The sequence below is a fragment of the Lutjanus erythropterus genome, chromosome 17 (assembly GCF_056507025.1).
Source record: "Lutjanus erythropterus isolate fLutEry1 chromosome 17, fLutEry1.hap2, whole genome shotgun sequence".
Classification (NCBI taxonomy): Eukaryota; Metazoa; Chordata; class Actinopteri; order Lutjaniformes; family Lutjanidae; genus Lutjanus; species Lutjanus erythropterus.
In genome coordinates, this window is record NC_139333.1 from 17547262 (window position 1) to 17561921 (window position 14660).

Genomic DNA, 14660 nt, shown 5'->3' on the forward strand with positions numbered 1-14660 from the left:
GCAATGGTGAGAAATCTAAGCATCGAATTAAACTTAATCAGAAAAAGAGGGAAATGGTTTGAACCTAATAACTGATGTTCATAAAATAAATTAAAACAAACAGACAAAAAATATCATATTTAAAAAATGTGAAATTTGTTTGTTAAAGCACGTGAAAGCCGCGTTTTACCGGATGTGACGTTGACGTTACGTGAAGGTCTCCGCGCAGTGTTTTTAAAAAAGCGGCGGTTGGTCCGTCTTCGATCAGATTTTGGTGAGTCAACAGTAGTAGTTTCTCTGTCGCAGTTCCTCAGCACATTGTCAAAAGGTAAGTGAGTAGTCTCTTTTTATTTCTGCTCTGACGATGTGGAAAACGGCTTAGAAGACGACCGGTCGTCTTTTACAAACTAGATAGACGTTTTTGTCGCCTAGTCGTTGTTTATTTCGAGGAAAACTAAACTGGCTAAGATCAGCTAACGCCAACTAGCAGCAGCAGCTAACTGTGCTAGCTAGTTGGCTAGTTTAATAATGCATGCACTATGTTGTTGTAGTCTGGTAGCAAACTGACGCTGCGTGCATTGTCTTTTCGATGATAAGTTGTAAATGCGCTGCAACATTGTTTCTAAAAAACTAGTCATTGTTTTATTAATTACTATTAACTCTGCAGTGGTAGAAACGCTGTTTGTTGTTTAAAAATGTGCCTGAGCGTTATGGATTTATATACGATTTCACTGAAGGCCTTGGAGATGCTGGATTAAAGGCAAGTTCAGTTAAAATTAAAAAAAAATACCCGGTATTAGTTCATTTGTTATGATCCCCATCAGCTGAGCCTTAAAGCAAAGCTAGTCCTCATGTTGTCCACATTTAAAAACATGAATACACTGAAAAGATACAACTAAAAGAAGAACATATATTGAACCTCACAGTCCAGATAAGTAAACACGTTTAAGATCGTACATTATAGTCCGCACAAATTGACACACTGAAGAACATACATTAAACCTTATCACATCGCAGATGGCAAATATAAGACATGGTTACTCAAGGGCTGCAACTAACGATTGTTTTCATCATCACTTTTTCTGTCGATTACTTTCTTGATTAACTGATTATTGTTGTTTGGACCATAAAATTTCAGAATATTGTGAAAAATGTTGATCAGTGTTTCCCAGAGTCCAGTGATTTCCTCAAATGTCTTGTTTTGTCCACAACCCAAATAAGAAAGTAGTTGGCAATTAATTAATTTAAAATAATAACCAACCAATGGTTAAGGCTCTAGTCTAAACACCCTGTCCCTGTTCATATAGGAAGCACTTTCTTTCTTAAGAAATTAGGCTGCACAATTCATTGAAATGTTAATTGAAATTGCGATATAGCTAAGTCCAATATCCAAATTGCAGCAGCTGAGTTTTTAAGAGAAAATGCGATAAGACCGCATTATAACATATTGTAGTATTGCACAGATGTCCCAGCCTCCAAAACTTGCTCTCCAGATGTCAGAGAAGATGTTTGTTTGGTACAGACTAGGATTGCAATTTTTTTGCATTTCCTTTTTTCCTCAGTTTAAGTTATTCTATATTTGCAACACATAAATTATGTGAACATAAATTCATGAAGCAATAATAATAGGCCTAATAAAACAATAAGGCTCTGTCCAAAATGGCTGTTCTGGTCTGTTTGTATTCAAACAAAACTATGTCAAGTAGAGCTCAGTTACTGGCACTTCTACACTAACAAAGGCAGACTGAACCAAATTGTGAAAATTAATATTGTGATACAAAAATGATAATTGCCACTAATTGTGAATTAAATTGCAATCCCAATACCTGTCAAAATAAGTACAAAAGGATTTACCATATCATGCAACCCTAAAAGAAAGTAGTTTATACATGAAACTAGGGCTGCAGCTAACGATCAACAATTAATTTATCTTTCTTGTTTTTCAAAGGCATTAAGGTAGAAGGTACAAGGTAAAAAATGACAAGAAAAAAAATGCTCATCAATTTTCCAGAGCCCAAAATGACATCTTCAGATTGCTTTGTCCAACCAACAGTCCAAAACCCAAAGACTCTTCATTTAATATCATAAATGAAAAAGAAAAGCAGCAACTCTTCACATTTAAAAAATGGATTATCGAACTGGATCGTGTATGTTTTTGGAGCTTTGAACACTGCAAGCTGAGCACCATCTAGTTTTGATATTGTGATATGGGTGAACTGTTCCCTTAAGTTACACAAAGATGATTGATCACAATATATGAACAACATGATAAAGCATTAGTTCCAGCTGTTTATATTGAGGCTATCTGAGCGTTGATAGGATATGTTTTTAATTTGCTCTCTGCCAAATGTTTATGCAGACTTCTAACATTTAATTAACACTTGTGCTTTGTTCTCTACTGAAGTGTGATCCTGGTGTTATTCAGTAAGGTTGTAAGCTCCTTTACTGCACCAGGATCATGCAGCACCGGCAGTATGCAGAGGAGCGAGGCCTCCTGGGCTCACTGTGTCCTGGGCAGAAGAAGCTGGAGGGTAAGACCTTCTACCTGGACAGTGTGAAGAAACGAGCAACAGCCCTACTTTTAGAGGCCATATCTCTTCTTGGAGGGGTAAGTTTTTGTGGTAAGCCTGTGGCTCTTAGGCTGTGAATGTTGGTCGTCATTGTTCATATTCAGAATCAGGTTTATTGGCAAGTAGATTTGCACATACAAGGAATTTGCCTGGGTGATTTTGGTGCATAGCAATATAAAACATTAAAAACATTGTAATTGGGAAAATATAAAGGAGGATAAAGAGCAAGCACTTCAAGTCAATAAAGCATTGATTGAAAATAGGCACAGTAAATAAAGAAAACTACTTTACAACAAAGAAAATATTTGGACTATTGATGAAGTTGTCTGTAGATTGTTTTTGATCATTTATAATAATAGTAATAATAATACAGTAATACTAATAATGTTATCTATGTCATTTGTATACCTGCTGAAGTTCAAGTAACAATGACGGATGTCTCAGCAGAAATTGATGTGCAGATTCCCCCCCCCCCCTTTTTTTATTCTGAAGGGGGTTGAGAGTTTCCTGCACAAGGATGTGAGCTTTGTTGTGACTGGAAACCAAGAGTTTGTGAAGGAGCAGAAGTCTGCAGATAACAAACCAGGGGCAAAGGGGACTAGCGAAGAAGCTCAATGTTCTACTGTAAAGCAAGAGAGTGTCCTCAGCAATGACAAACAGCGACCAGGAACTCCTAGACCAATGGTACGGAACATCACACACGCATGTTTTCAAACCTTTTACAGCTTAAACGTGTTGGTGCAAAACCCGAAACCTGCAGAAACCCTGATTTTCTACTGGTCTTGTTTTAATCACAAACTCATTTGGATGATATCTCGGTAGATGTTACTTGAAAGTGTAAGCAAGAACGAAATTCGTATCTGTGCTGTTTTTCTCTGCAGGCATGTGGCAGCCGTGGGAAGGCCCTGCTTGAAAAAGCCATTCGCAACAATGTAAGTCAGTGCAGACAAAATATAGTTTGCAGATCTGTGTACTTCTATCTTTTTTAGTTTGGGGGTTTTGATGAGACACTAACTGACATGGTTTATCTTGATGCTGTCTTGTAGGAACGGCTGCAGAAGAGCAGCGTTTTGGCCAATGCCCGGTCATGGGGAGTGAAGATTTTGTATGTGGATGGTATCTTTTTGACTAACTTGAATGTTGATGAGTGAAAAGAATTCCACAGTTGTAGCTTGTGTGTGTGTTCATGTGTGTGGTGCAGTGAACCTCTCCTCACAGCAGATGGCACCATGTGAGTGTTTATGTTTTGTTCTGTGCTACTGTGACTTATTGATGCAAGCTGCAGAAATCTGCTGTTAAGCAACATTGAAATATCACATTATTGTCTTGTATTATTCCTTAATGTTGTATCAGATGTCCTTCTGTATTTGAAACAGCTGACTCGCGAGAGCTTCAGCGCAATACACAAGAAGCCAGAGGTAAGATGTCTCAGCTGAATGTCTTTTCACTTCATATATATATAAATACATAAATGTAGGTGTTTTACATGAAAAACATCTAACAAGTAAGCCATTCATCAGTGGATTGGTAAAAAGCCAAAAGGATCTGAAATGTAATAAACTTTGTTTGTGTTTATGGAAAAAGAAAGAACTATTGAAAGACTTTGCTCTTTAATAAGTCTTTTTTTTTAATTTTCTTTTTTAATGCAGAGGACTCACACCAAACAACAAGGTTCTACTCATGTTGTCAAAGGTTAGTTTATGTATATGTGCTGCTAATATGTTTATTTTCCAACAATACTGTTATTTCTGTGGGTATAGCCGTTTCAGCTAATTTGTTTCTCTGTCCTTCACTATTTCTCATCTACAGCTGCATCTTTGAGGTCTCCCTATTTTAAAATTGAAGACTCGAGCAGGTGAGTTTCATTCCTCTTTCAGTTCGTTAATTTATTTTCTCTTCAGCTCGGGAGGAGGGGTTGACCACGCAGTCCTCTTCCTTTAACCTGCAATAAATGCTGCTGAAATAAAACTCCAAAAGACTGACTAACATGCAATGAGCATTGTTTTTAGAAGTATGGTTCATGATCTACAGTCTTAAAAAGTAAATACAAATGGCAATACATTGTAATATCAAGTTGCAATACTTGAAGAATCATATTAAATCAGTACCTAAATATTGTGACAGTATGGAATCAGGAGATGCGCGTATCATCCCAGCCTTAACATGCTGCAGTTATGCCGCATTCATTTGGTCACTTGGTGAGCGCAAGTAAAATATACACCCTCCTTTAGCTCGGTCTTTTGCTCGTAGCAATTCCTGAGGGAAATACCTGACTATACGCTCAATATGGCAAATGCTGCACAATGTTCACCAGCAGTCTTGTACTGTGTCTGTCTGCTGGTAGCAGGTAGTGTACCGTTTTTAGAGATTTTTGGTCGAAAATGACACTATGAGTGCAGTGACAGTGAATCAAACGGGTATGTTTTTATGCTGGGCAGCTAAACAATGAGCTGAAACTTACCACAGAACTCTGTAGAGCAGAGGAGAGTTGCAGATGCAGGTGATCATTTTGTGTTTTCAAGTTGTTTGATACATTGTTGGTATAAAATATTGGTCATAACTCCTTTAATCTTCTGTCTTTAGTTAATCAAGAAAGACGAGCTGGAGTAAATTAAGTTTTTAGGCCTGCCTGGGTTCATGTATTGGTTGTTTAGTATCAGATTAGATCCTGTTTTGGACTTCATGCATAATGATAGTCAAACAACAATGGGTAGCAGTGGCCTGTCCCCATGTTTCTGCCCTTCCTACCCCACTGGGTGCTGGCTCTGGAGGTTTACATTTCAGCCCAGATGATTTTCTTAATTGAAGCGGTTAAGGAGTCCCATCGTATAATGTGACAAGCACACCCCCCCACCGGTGATGCCGCTCCCCAGGAGCCCAGAGCTCAAGTGGATACGATTTCTATTCGATGAAGCTTTGCAAGCTCCACTGCATGCTTCTGCAGGGGATCTCTATGTGCTAACAGGTCTTTTCATTTGCCCTCTCATTTCAGCTAATTGAAGTGCTCTGGATAATGCATAGGCCACTGCTTTGAGAAACTGAACCCATGACAGCTGAAACATTTGAATATCAGGCTTGCTGGGGTTAATCTCACATTTGGGTTGGTTTGAAATATTTACCATTTTTACCTTTATATATGTACTGACTGCACTGTTCAGTTATAGTCCCGCAATTACCGACTGTGTGGCGGCATGGGGAACCACATTCAAAACTAACACAAATATGATCTTCATGCTGCAGAAAAGAGCTTTGAGAAGTATAATCAGATCAAATTATTATGAACAAACCAATGCATTATTTATTACCTTAAGTGTGTTCAAATTCTAAAATCAACCATGATCTGGTTGATTTTAAAATTGTAGAGATAATGTATGAAGCTCAAAAGACTGCTTCCAAACTGTATTCAACAGCTGTTTGAAACAGGTCTGTTTTAAAAGAGGACTGTTAAGAACAAACTTTAAAAAGAGATGTGCAGCAGTCAATGGGGTAAACTTGTGGAACAGCTGTTCACATTTCAAAACAATTAAAAAAAAAAAAAAAGGTGCTAAATCTTGTTCCTGTCTTTGTCTTGTTTTTGGAACTTTTTTGTTTTTGTCTGTCTTGTTTTTGTTTTTTTTTTGCCTCTGTAAAGAAGTGAAGGCATTGTGTATTAGACCATGTTGTTTATAATAAGCTAAAGCTTACACTACTTATTTATCTTTCCATGATACTAAAAACATTGTATCTAACATTTTGTGCGTTAAATTCTGCTGTTTTGTTATCTAACCAGGAAATATAAACCATTGCATATGCAGTCTATGACCTTCCCCTCCCTGTGGTACTCGGGCCGATTTAGTCCCTTTGAATCTCCTCCTCCTACATTTGAAAAACGGACAGAGCAAGGAGAAAATAAAACAAGGTTTGTCTAACTGCCTTTATTGAAGGATATATACTATTGTTTATCTAACAGACTGTTTGGGTTTAAGTTTATTTCCTGTCCTGCAATGATATGTGAAACCTGTAACAGTAAAATAAACTGTAATTGTAATCGTTTCATCCCATGTTTATTAGGGAGAAGAAAAAAGTTGAAAGCAGCATTCAGGACAAATCTCAAACCCCTCTCAGCTGTAACCCTTCACCCTGGAGGCCACGGAAAAAGGACCTGTCTTACTGTGAATGCTGTCATCAGCCCTTCAGTAATCTGGAGGAGGTGGAAATCTTCAAGATTTACTTTTATTGGCAGTTAATGGATTTTTTTTGCCTTTGTTGTTTGGCTTGTATTTACATTTGTGACTTGTGTTCTTTCTTGTCCTCTGCAGCACTTGCAGTCAGATCAGCACCGTGCATTCGTGCTGGATCTCTCAAACTATGCTGTGGTGGATCGACTTGTGGCTGAAATGCTTCCAGGATTCGACCCTGATCCAGCTCAGCCATCAGAAGAAACACAGAACCAGTGAGTTTTTATTATTACCCAGCAATGGCTTAATGTTATGTTCCTATGATTTACTTTTTCACCAAAATAAATGATGGGTTTTTAGTTTTTAATATTACAGATGCACAGAGATGTCATTATCTGTATTCGGATAGACTACCGGAGGTTTATACTGTAAATCATGTCAAATCAGACATATCTTGTATTGGAATATTCTTTGGTTATGCAAATGTTGTGCCTTAAAAACATTGTGTTGATTTAATATTGGCATATAATGAATTTTGAAATATCTTTCCACATCTTCATACTGTACTTGAGAGATTGAGCATTAAGAAAACTGGGGGAAAAAAAAGTTTTATAAATCAAGATATTCTGTTTTGCATTGAAAAGAGGAAGTCATCAAAATATCCTTCTGTTGAAGGGAATAATCTTAAATTGCAATGATGGTGCTGTAAAAAGTAGAACTCTTAAGGGTGCGTTACATTTAATCAATAATTCAATAATATTTTCATGTTTCCACCACATTATTTGTGCTTTCCCAAATAACATATACCAATTTTGAAGCATCCCTATTTTCTGTGTCTGTCTTCTAGACCACCAACGCCGTTGTTCATCCAAGATGTCTGTGAACTGGAGCCACTCACTGATGTTGAAACAGAGCACGCTGTTCAGGCCCTGCAGAGACAAGGTTCATCATTCAGTGTTCATATCTCCAGCCCTACTCGGGCTCCTCTTGACTCTGGCCCAGCCAACCCATCACTAGGAGTTCAGTTTCCCATCCTGCATCCAGCCACTCCCCCTGCTGACATCCAGCCTGTCACCGCTGACACAGGCTGCCAGATCCCTGACAGCCATCCTCGCTCTTCAAGTCCAGCCATGCCTGTATTGGATGTTGAACCACAAGTCCACATCTCAGCCAGCCAGCAGCCCAATACTCATCATCTCTCCATGTGCCCTGACCCCTACTACCTGCCTCCAGTCCTCAGCCCACAAGCTCCTTATCCCCAGCTGCACTGCTTGTACTCAGAGCCTCCTGTCCTCAGTCCTCAACAGTACCCTGCAGAGGATGCTGTGGAAGTACTCACCTGTGAAATGGACTCTGCAGAGAGTGTGTTTCAGTCTGTCCCTGCTGTTACAAGTCTTATCTCCACCCCTCTTCTTACCTCTTTGGCTTTAACAAATGCTGAAAGAGTAAACGAATTACACCAGGACAGTGTTTTAGGATTTAGTGGGATCATATGTTCCACTGATGGTTTGGAGTGTGCCACACGGTTTTCACATGGATGTCATTCCCTCCCCCGACAGTCGGCCGCAATGCCAAACCCCAAAAAGCGCTGTAGATCAGCCAGCCCCAAACACAGCCGGAGCAAAAGGAAGAGGGTCACAGAGAAATGTGGCTATAGTGATAGCTGGACTGAACAAGGGCATAAATCTGTAAAACCAGAAACTGACATTATGACAAAACCTGGTGTGCTACAGTCTTGCCCTGATCCAGAGATCTCATCTACATGCGCTGTGGAAATACTTGATTTAAAACGGACTTTTACCACATTTTGTGTTCCTACTGTACAGAATTTCACTCAGTTGCAAAATCAGATGGACATTTTAGGTCATTGTAGCACTCATGTTGCTGATCAGCCATCATGGCCGCTCTCCTCAGAAGCAAAGACTTTTAATCCTCCACTCCAGCTCCCCAGTGCTAAACCTCAGAGCGTGTTTTCCAGTCAAGACTCCCAGCATTCACTGTCCCACTCTACTTCAATATGTATTGAGTCAGCTCTCATCCCAGACGTTGCAACGCTCGCTCCATCATCGTCAGAGTCCGACTGGGACTGTGACCTGCTGTCACGGCTGGCACCGACCTCGGCTGCTCTTCCGTCGCCCACTGAGCTGAGCTGTGAGCTCGACAAAGAGCTCCTCCACAGGCCGTGTACCTGGATGCATGACACCAGCTACGAGTCACGTCTACACACCGTCCTTCAGCCATCAACCCAGACGACCTCGCTGTGCGGGGAAGAAATGGACCCCTCTGCGTTTTCCAGGACCGTGGTGCAGATTGTTGAGGTTCAGCACTGATGGTTAATGTCTTGATTATTTCAAAGGTAGTTTGAATTATTTGATGGGGGGCTGTAGTTAGCAATAGCCAGTGTATTTGCTACAGTAATAGTAGCACACCTCCAGTTTGGGGAAGCAGACAGATGCAACAGCATGGACGTTAGCAATGAACTACTGTGTCTTTGGTTGGCAGCAAAAGGTATTTTAGCCACTTAAAAATGAGAAAGAAATCATTATCAGTTTAAGTGTATCGTATGTGTTCTCACAACTTTAGTTTGCCGTCAGACAGCTGTTTCTGAGAGGAAACTGCTGTTATATAAGACAAATATTGCTTTCTCCAAACCAACCAAATACCACAGACAAAATTAGTAGTATTACCTTGCAGAGCATGGAAGTTTCTACAACTGCCTTGATCTGGTCATTCGTTTGTGTTATGACTTTGGTGAATCTGAACTGTCCTTTTTAAAAACATAATAACACAAGCAAACTAACCAATTGAGGCACCAGCAGACCAGCAACTGTGATCTGTATGGTAAAATGACTGATTTCACCTACCGTGTTTGGCTGGTTGGGAGAAAAGTGATATTTGGCTCATATAAATGGTTGCTATCTGACAGTAAATAAAAGCGGCATTCTAAATATAGCGTTTACTTCTCCAGACTAGGAGTGTGCCAACCAGCATCTACTTTAGTTAAAACATTTAACTCAGTCGTAAGTACCTCTTACAACCCAACATCAAATGATCCAAACCATTCCTTTAAAGAACTGGAACAGTAGGAAGTCTTTGACTTTGCAGCTTCATATCACACCACAAGAGACAATGGGCAGCACTTAAGCTCATCAAAAGAAGATAATGAAATGTACACTGAATAAATATTTTAAACTTAGTGCAAACTAAAATGTAATATTTTTTTTGGCTTTTAGAGGTGCAGATTTTTTTTTTTTGTTGTAGATGTTTCTTGGTGGATGCTGCATCCATTATCATTTTTCCTCCTTGTGCACAGGACCCTGAGCAATATTCTGTATGTCTTGCTGACTGCAGTCTTTCAGCAGCTATGTCCGGGAACACATGGTGGTATTGAGAATTTAATGAGGCTTTTTCTGAAGGGGGCATTACTCAATTACTGTAAGTGCTGCGTCTGGATCACATCCCACTCGCTTCAGCGTTGATGAGACGTTAGTAGAGTGGAGGATTCGCACGACCTGTGAGATGTCAAATGGCTCTTCCTGCCCTCTGAAAGTGGGCTAAAGGACGGGCTTTGTCAAGGAGAAATGGTGTGCTGCAGCCACAGGGAGGTTTATCTTCACTTGTCAGTTTTTGAAGTGTAAGGTCATCTGCTGTTGAAGACTTGACATTGTTCATCTGGAACAGAAAAAACTCAACCCCATGTTGTACAAAAATTGCACTTTCTTCAGAATATCTTTTTAAAACAGATTCAACAAGCAAAGAGACAAGCCACATAATTTCAGTATATTAAACATTTCTCTTATGAAAATGTGAACTCAGTTCTTGTACAGTGTTTTTAAATAAATGTTTTTGACTATAAACATTTCTGTCTTCATACTCAAGAAAATGATGTTGCTCAAGCAACACGAAGTCATGAACTGTAGGGTATAGTGAGGGTAATTTTTCCCACTGTCTTCATAAATGCTTGCTCTGCTTGTACAGAATAAAGGAGAACCAAATGGGGAGGGAAGGATGAAGCAAGGGCAATGCAGGGTTGATGTGTCCTGTTTGGCTCGTCAGCCCAGCTGACACAGACAATATTTGATATCTAATCTTCAAGCCTTGTTATGTAACCCTTAACCATCCAGATTGGAATGAAGGGATCCTATGTATGAGGTGGTCGTAGCCAAAACCACAACAGATTGTCATCAATGAGCAGATAACAGCCTTACCTTTTAAAGGGGCAGTTCGGATGTTGACTTGGGTTTGTATGAGGTGCTTATCCACAGTCAGTCTGTTACCTACAACAGATGGCGCTCAACAGGTCTCCAGGTTGTAGAAGCAACAGGAGTACCAATGTAGGAAGCTAAGCAATGTACTGCTATGGATGGAAAAAAAATCTGTTTTAGTGTGCTCTATATTTAGATTATTTTCACTGCTTTTCCTTGGCATCAGACAGCCTTTTCCAACGGGAGACTGCAGTTTCACAACCCAATATCGCTCTCTCTTGCTCAACTAGATTCCTCTGGCTAAAACAGTAATTTTACCGTGCAGAACAGGGAGTTTCTGGTCTACTGCTTCTTTGGTCTGTTCTTTAGGGCCCAAGCATCTTTATTTCTTTGCTCAACTCAATCGCATTTTCGAGGACCTACATGTGCTCGACGGCATATCAAACTTGGCGGACATGTCAGTCATGGTGAAACATTACATATTTTATGGGTCCTGCCAACAGGCTTGACAGCACCCCCTACAACATTTCAGTGAAGTAGCCCCGCCAGTGCATTTCACATACATGTACAAAAATTGCTAGGAACGTGTCGTGCATTTTAAAGAACTCCTACAGAATCAATCAGATTGACTTCAAAACTGGTGTGTGCCATCTAGACTAGTCTGTGATCAAGTTGTTAAAAGATTAACTATCATTGAAAGGCCTGGCTGTGGTGTGGTGTTACTGATTTTACCTATGGGGTTTGGCTGCTTTGGAAAGTGTGATATTTGGCTTAAATAATGGCAGTTTCCTGACTGAAAGGTTGTTTGACAGCAAGGTAAAGCAGAGAAAATGTTCTAAATATTGTACACGCAAACTGATTTTTAATTTTTAATTTTAGCAGGTTAAAATAAATGTTTTGGTTGTTGTGTCCTCTGGACTTTGTTGGAAACAGGAAAGGAATGTGGGACTTTTGTTTTGTAGGGGTGTACTTGCCAACAGGGAGGTGAAGGTTCAAATTTTTCTGGTCAAAGTACTTGGTACATCCATCCACAGACTCCCATTTCACCAGATTGTGTGGGGGTGGGTTTAAGGATTGTAGTCTTAGTATGTTTCATCATCTAAGTTGGTTAGGTGACAGATGGTTTGACAAAGTCTTGAAAGTTTAGAAAATATTTAGTTTTAAACTTTATTTTTAGTTTTCAAGGTTAGTGATATCCTTGAATTTGAATATACTTCCATGCTTGAATTTTCAACACAATCTGGGGGTTTCAGCTCCACAATCACCCATGTAAACCAAAAATATTTTAATATTTGAAATGAAACAATCCTGGTGCCATATTTGTCATTCATAGTTAGGTAAGTCTTCTGTTGATCCCTTACTTTGAAAATGAGCGAGCATAAGTAATCATGGTCAAAACATACAGTCAAAGTTAAAATAAAGTCACAGTACACATTAATTGCTGTGGATATAAAGACATCTGCATTCATAATAAGTTAGAAGTAATGAAAAAGGCCTCACGAGTCTCTCAGTACAAACCCTAAATAATATGAAAAAAAAGACAAAAATGTGTTTCCAAAGGTTGTAATGAGGGGCAGGAAGTTATATCATTAACATTTCTATTTTAACAGCTCTGTGTGAACACTATGCAATGAATATAAAAGTTCATTCACCAGCACTACTGGAGTTTTCCCACATATTTTATGATCTTCCTCAGCAGATGGAGTTGACCTCTAAGCCCTTTAAGAACTATGTGTCCTCCCTGTTGGCTGAAAAGTTGGAATTGGAAGTTCATTGTTTTATTAACTGCTGTTTCCAAGGCCAAGGCTGAACGTTTGATTCCAATAAAAGTGCACTAATTAGAAAATGCATATATAAAATCTTATACATTTGGTGCGGAGTGAAGTCTCAGACTCTCAGCACTTTTCAGACAAACACAATATAACACAAACTGCTTCACTATAAATCACTAACCCCAACCTACCCGCACACAGAGCAATGACAAAAATAAGAAAAGGACATTAAAATCAGGAACAGAAAAAACAAGTATTTGCAAGTATTTGTGATTCGTTGGCAGAATGCAGATTGCATCATGAAATTCAATATGATAATAAGCTTGAGTTGAACTGTGTCTCGCCTTGAGAGTAGATGAGATCAGATGGCTGCAGCACGAGATGGTGACAAAAAACTGTAGTGAAGTTGGACAGTTAGGCTCCCTGTAGTCCACCACGTTAGGATAGTTAAGGCTGATGGAATAAAGTGTTCTTGATCACTGATGTAGTCGAAGCAGAGAGATCCCCATACTGTTCCATGATCCTCTGTTCTTTTAATGTCAGTCTGAGAGCCATTACAAGATGTTCTCCTTTTCCCAGCCTGTAGAGCACTCATGACACAGGCACTAGTTTTATCTCACCTTGATTACCGCTCACCAGCCAAAAAAGATCTGTCGAAGCTCCAAATAGCTCAGAATAAAACTGCAAGACTGGCACCGGCCTGTCCGTCGGCTGTGAAGCTGAGAACAGAGACGGTGCTGCCAGTCTCTCATGGCTCAGTAGAGGAGAGGCTGGCATGCAATCTAATGAGATTCTTTCAGAAAATCTGTTACAGCAAACAACCAAATGGTCTGTACTCAAAAATAAATTATGTGAGACACCAACAGTCACACCACCAGGCGGGCTACTGGGGGTTGTCTGGTCACACAAAAACAGATGCAGTGTGCAGATCTGTAATGTACAGAGTCATCATAATTATGATCACTGAAGAGCTCAGTAAGGCAAGTTTTTAAAAAGACTACTAAAACAAGTGCAAATTTACAATAACTGCGATAATATGTTCATGCATGTATGTGTATTCATGCACACACACACACAGACACCTGACCTCTGTGGCTAAAGTAGAAAGAGAGGGAGAGTTAGTCACAATAGGAAAAGGAACTCTGCCAAGTCCAGTGACTCCTGCACCTCCTGCTGCGAGGCTCCATGACAAACGGTTCAGGAGTTATGAAAGATGGCATGGCTAAAGTATGGGCTAACCTTCACCGATTAAAAAAGGGAACTCTGCTGACTCCAGAGATGCCTCCCACACGTGTCCACAACAAACAGCTCACGGGTTGTTAAAGGTTGTGTGGCTAAATTGTAGGGGACGAAACAAACTGTCAACAATGAAAAATGAACTCTGCTTAGTCTGATAGCAGCTCCAGCAGCTGACGGTCACTTTTGGAGGGAGAAAATCATGACGTCACTTGTACAACTTCTGGGCATGTCATCTTTCTAACTCCAAATCTTCACAGTCTGATAGGTAAACAGCTCTATGACAAACTGCGACTGTCTTGCCTTGAAAAATGATCTTTTAAATTGATGTATGATTTGTGGCACATTTCAAACGGGATGAAAAAATAATTTGTCTCTCGCCATTGACTTCATATTTTTTCCAAAGTTAGGTGGTGGTCCACCAGGCTGGACTTGACAAGGGTCAATAATACGCAAATATATTTCTTTACTTGCATTCATGCAATAATATTTACTTTTTAAGTAATAATGATTCATTCTAATCGACATTATACAAATATAATAATCACAACATTTTACTTTTTTTTGTTATTCATTTTTTGCATTTTCTGTCATCTTCCCTCCAATTTGCTGTGGCCCACCTTGTCGGCCCGCTGTGTTATTTGGGTCTCCGGACCAGTGTTTTGGAACCCTTCAGATCTCATCAAAGCGCGTGGGTGGGCCCGTCCAACCCCACGTGCTCCTCGTTTCCAGGTCTCCTCG

General features: G+C 39.7%; 1 protein-coding gene across 1 annotated transcript; it reads left to right on the forward strand.

Annotated features, from left to right (window-relative positions):
- The first annotated feature begins 191 nt into the window (after nucleotides 1-191).
- Nucleotides 192-9619, forward strand: dbf4b (DBF4B-CDC7 kinase regulatory subunit). The gene is made up of 12 exons (XM_084741287.1): nucleotides 192-307; nucleotides 2384-2587; nucleotides 3042-3233; nucleotides 3431-3481; nucleotides 3596-3665; nucleotides 3903-3967; nucleotides 4199-4241; nucleotides 4359-4404; nucleotides 6319-6447; nucleotides 6600-6738; nucleotides 6848-6981; nucleotides 7554-9619. Exons 2-12 carry the CDS (start codon nucleotides 2438-2440, stop codon nucleotides 9034-9036), a joined length of 2502 nt encoding a protein of 833 aa, XP_084597413.1. The 5' UTR covers nucleotides 192-307; nucleotides 2384-2437; the 3' UTR covers nucleotides 9037-9619.
- The last annotated feature ends 5041 nt before the right edge of the window (nucleotides 9620-14660 follow it).

Excerpts from the sequence above, each read along its gene's own strand:
- dbf4b (XM_084741287.1), top strand. The coding sequence starts at position 2,438 with ATGCAGCACCGGCAGTATGCAGAGGAGCGAGGCCTCCTGGGCTCACTG. Across the intron at positions 2,588-3,041 it reads CCATATCTCTTCTTGGAGGG|GGGGTTGAGAGTTTCCTGCA; the intron begins GTAAGTTTTTGT and ends TTTATTCTGAAG. Across the intron at positions 6,739-6,847 it reads CCTTCAGTAATCTGGAGGAG|CACTTGCAGTCAGATCAGCA; the intron begins GTGGAAATCTTC and ends TGTCCTCTGCAG.